A 3,713-nucleotide genomic window follows, 5' to 3' on the forward strand; every position below is an offset into this window, starting at 1 on the left:
ATAGTACAGTAGAACATAGTATTTACACGTAGTACCATACTATGTTCTACTATCTAATACTATGGGACTCTCTGTCATAACCACATTGTAAAAGTAAAAAGATGAGCTTGCAAAAGTTATGGAATGAAATGCAAGGTGGTTGACTCAATTCAATCTAGGGTACTAGATTGAAGAGAGGTAGGACATACAGGAACAGTCAACAACCCAGGACGTGAACCAGTGACAGCTACATCAAGCCCTAAGGCACTGCAGGCCGTGCCCCAAAAACAAACGTATTTATATTTTATGTGCTGAAGGAACCAATGTGTTTTCTGACCAGATCAAGATTGTTAACTAAATTCAAATTCAGCTCTCACCATAGCTGATTGGAGCTCAAAAACCAGATGATGGCATTATAGACAGCTAGAGAACACTTTTATTTTAGAGAGCAAAAACAAAAAAAGTCTTCACACTGCCATATCTCATGGACCACAAACGTACCCTATTTTGGAGTTTGAGAACTAAACATGGGGCATTAAATGGTTTAGGAAAGTTTTTCTTTTATCTGCTTAGAAAAAAATAATCTGGACATTCCTGATAGGTTTCCAGGTAGAAATCTTTCCTTCATAGTACGTTGGAGCGGGCTCTACCATAATCTAGGTTCTTGTTTCTTCAAATGAAACAATGAGCATGTGGACTTGTTGCAGTACCCTCATCAGTCCAGTGTTAGCTGGGTCTTTGAGCATGTCAGCACTGATGTATACAACACCTGTCTTATAAGGGATTTCTTCAAGGACATAAAAGCCCTCTTTCGGCCTTTTCGGCATGTTCCACTCATAATAATTCTGCCTAAAACATTTGGGACTGGATAGCAAGGGCATGATGCATAAACCGTTTGGTATTTGCACCTATGTCAATCATGTTTCATAAGTGATGAACAAGAATGTTGAACAAGTCAATACTGAACTTGCTTTGAAACACTGATTCTCATTTTGTTAAAGTGTATATACAATGTTAAATTACCTTTTTTGTATCTCTTTTGTTTCTTTTTGCAATTTGAAGCTCAACTCATAAACGATTAATCTAACAGAGCAAATGTGAATACTTATATTGCTTAACCTGGTCACAACTCACTTGGGTGTTTGTAAGAAAATAATAATCAAATGTCTTTTTTTTTTCTCTTTAAACTCCTTCTAGATTTGGACTCATCTTTCATCGAAATGAGCCTGTTATCTACAAGATTAACCTGGAGACTACAACTTATGTCAACAACATCAGTTTGTGGGAGTTTAACTGCATCCCCAAGTCTGTAGCTTACACCCATGTGGGGGGCTACTATTTTGTTAACTGCAAACCCGACTCTACCGGCGCCACACAGCCCCAGCTTATCTTAGACAGCGTAACAGACAATGTGATTGGGCAAAACCGTGATGTCACAGGCTCCCCTTACGTCTCTCCAGATGGTCATTACTTAGTCACAGTGGATGATGATAACGGCCTAATGAGAATCCAGACCATTTCTGAGCGTGGAAAGATCCAGGAGCCCTTTGACATCCATACCAACCTTCACCTGTCTGATTTAGCATTCCAGCGCTCGTTCACAGAGATCCACCAGTACAATGTGTTTGGCAGCTCTGGCCGTCAAACTGATGCACTGTATGTGGAGCTGATGACCGGCAAAGTCAAAATGATCAAGAGCTTGAAAGAGGCCATCAAGTCGTTTGACTGGCCTTGGAGCAGCAAGAACAGGGTCATTGTGAGTAGTGGACTTTTCGGGCAGTATATCATGACCCCATCCAGAGAGTCACTCTTTATTCTGGATGGACGTCTCAACAAGCTTAACTGTGAAATTACAGATGTTCTCAAGGGCAATGTGGTTGTATGGGTCGGGGATTCTTAGGTCATGACGTCAAGACTCACTGGGTTTTGTTTTCCTTCAAAGGTACAGTTGCACTGAATTTTGTTGCTGTTGCTGTTTAATTTTGTAAGAACAACAGAGTTGAAAATTTAATAATTAAATGTATTTGTTAGTCCACTGGGTAATGGCTGCCATTGAAACTATAAAACATGGAAGGAATAACTGATTAGACTGTTTATAAAAGCTTACCTGGAAATTTGCTTCTCTCAGAAAGTGACTGCTATATGCAACATTGGGTTTACTAAGTATGTAAAAATATAGTAGGTGACCACCTGATGATACTGTAAATAAATTGGAAGAAATTTATTGGAAGATTTTATTTGTCCAGATCAACTCTCTTGGTTGGATTTCACCTGCCCCCAACTTTTTCCTTGTGCCTTTAAGGAAAATACCCTCCATCTGAGGAATAAGCCTAATTATTCCCAGTGTGGCTGCAGACTACACCTCTTTCTTTGACCCCTTCATTCATAGCGAGTGTAGTTCTTCAAGAATCTGCCTCTCTCATCAGTATGTCCGTCTTTCGCAGCCATGTATCTAATTAAAAGGAGCCCTTGCTGTGATCCCATCTTGTTTGAAGAGGCGATGGAGTGCTTCATTATGGCAGCACACTCTGTAACCTTTGATCCAAATTCATAACCGGCTTTTGAGGGTTTTGACCACTGTAGTTTCGTTTTGTTTGTCCCCCCCTCCTTTGTATTCTACAGCTTAAACATGAGAGCGATCTGTGATGCTAAAATTCAACCAGGGTTATGCACAAAGTTGTTTCAAAAAGTCTCCCAGCCACAGAATCAATGTAGTGATTGCTGTTATAACTTCTATTCCTTGGTCCAAAACAAAGATCTTAATGTATAGTTCGGTGTGGTAAAAATGCTTCGTCTGCTCTGCTTTGCAGCATGGTTTCAGTGGATGTTTTAAATGTGAACTAATGAAAAGTCAGAACTCTGGAGGATGGTGTAGTTGTGGTTTGTGTAGATGGTATTTGAGGACACGCCTTGAATGTTAGAGGCAACTTTTTGAGATGCTTCAGGAGTAGATTTGTAGCTTGTCAGACATGGAAACTGTCACCTGCTGGACACATTTCTATGCATTTTCTCCCTTACCCTCTAACTCTATAACACAATGGGTAATTACTTAAATTGAGTTAAACCTTTAAATGTTGGTTTATTATAGGAGGCTTTTGTCTTTCCCGTTCACCTCAGTTTGTTTCCTTTTCCAATCACCTATTTTCTCTCCTAGATATAAGTTGGTAATGCTGATTATGAACCCTGTTCTGTACATAGCTGCTGACTGTGAATCCATTAGTTTTTCATGCGTGCACACATTGCTCATTTTAAAACCAAATACTCAGCACAGTCCTTTTACAGAATGAAAACATTCAACTGTTATCTTCTTCCTGTTCCTCTGTACATTGTGATCAAAGCTTTCAGCCTCATATATCCATGTTGTATGTTCCCTCATGTGATTGTTGTTTAGAAAAATAAATCCTGCTTGTCATTTTACTCAATAATAAAAGAAGAAAAGAACGTTTTGTGTGTGTTAATTCAATATCCAATCTCTGGTGCACCGTCAAAGGGTGAAAAGTTTCACTTAACAGCAGAGCTGTACCCATTACTATTCAGCAACAGCTGCAACAAGAACAAGGTCAGAACTCTAGTTTCCCTTTGGGTGTATTTATTCTGAAGCAGGGAATGTATTTCTATCTAAATCCATTTTATAACAATTATATAACATCTTTGAAGGTCTGTGGCATTATGATACAGAGTGAATTCAAAGCTACATGCACCAGAGCACGATCAGTGTCTTTATCTAGTTTTTA

The 3,713-nt window shown here is 39.2% G+C and overlaps 1 protein-coding gene across 1 annotated transcript in view; it reads left to right on the forward strand.

Annotated features, from left to right (window-relative positions):
• fstl5 (follistatin-like 5) overlaps positions 1-3,404 on the forward strand; it is a 272,518-nt gene extending 269,114 nt beyond the window's left edge. The window contains exon 16 of the mRNA XM_015392029.1: positions 1,177-3,404. Within this exon, the coding sequence (XP_015247515.1) occupies positions 1,177-1,879 (703 nt within the window). The 3' untranslated portion in view covers positions 1,880-3,404. The remainder of the gene's footprint in view (positions 1-1,176) is intronic.
• Positions 3,405-3,713: the final 309 nt, after the last annotated feature.

The sequence above is a fragment of the Cyprinodon variegatus genome, unplaced genomic scaffold, assembly GCF_000732505.1.
Source record: "Cyprinodon variegatus isolate N-32 unplaced genomic scaffold, C_variegatus-1.0 Scaffold570, whole genome shotgun sequence".
NCBI classification, from domain to species: domain Eukaryota; kingdom Metazoa; phylum Chordata; class Actinopteri; order Cyprinodontiformes; family Cyprinodontidae; genus Cyprinodon; species Cyprinodon variegatus.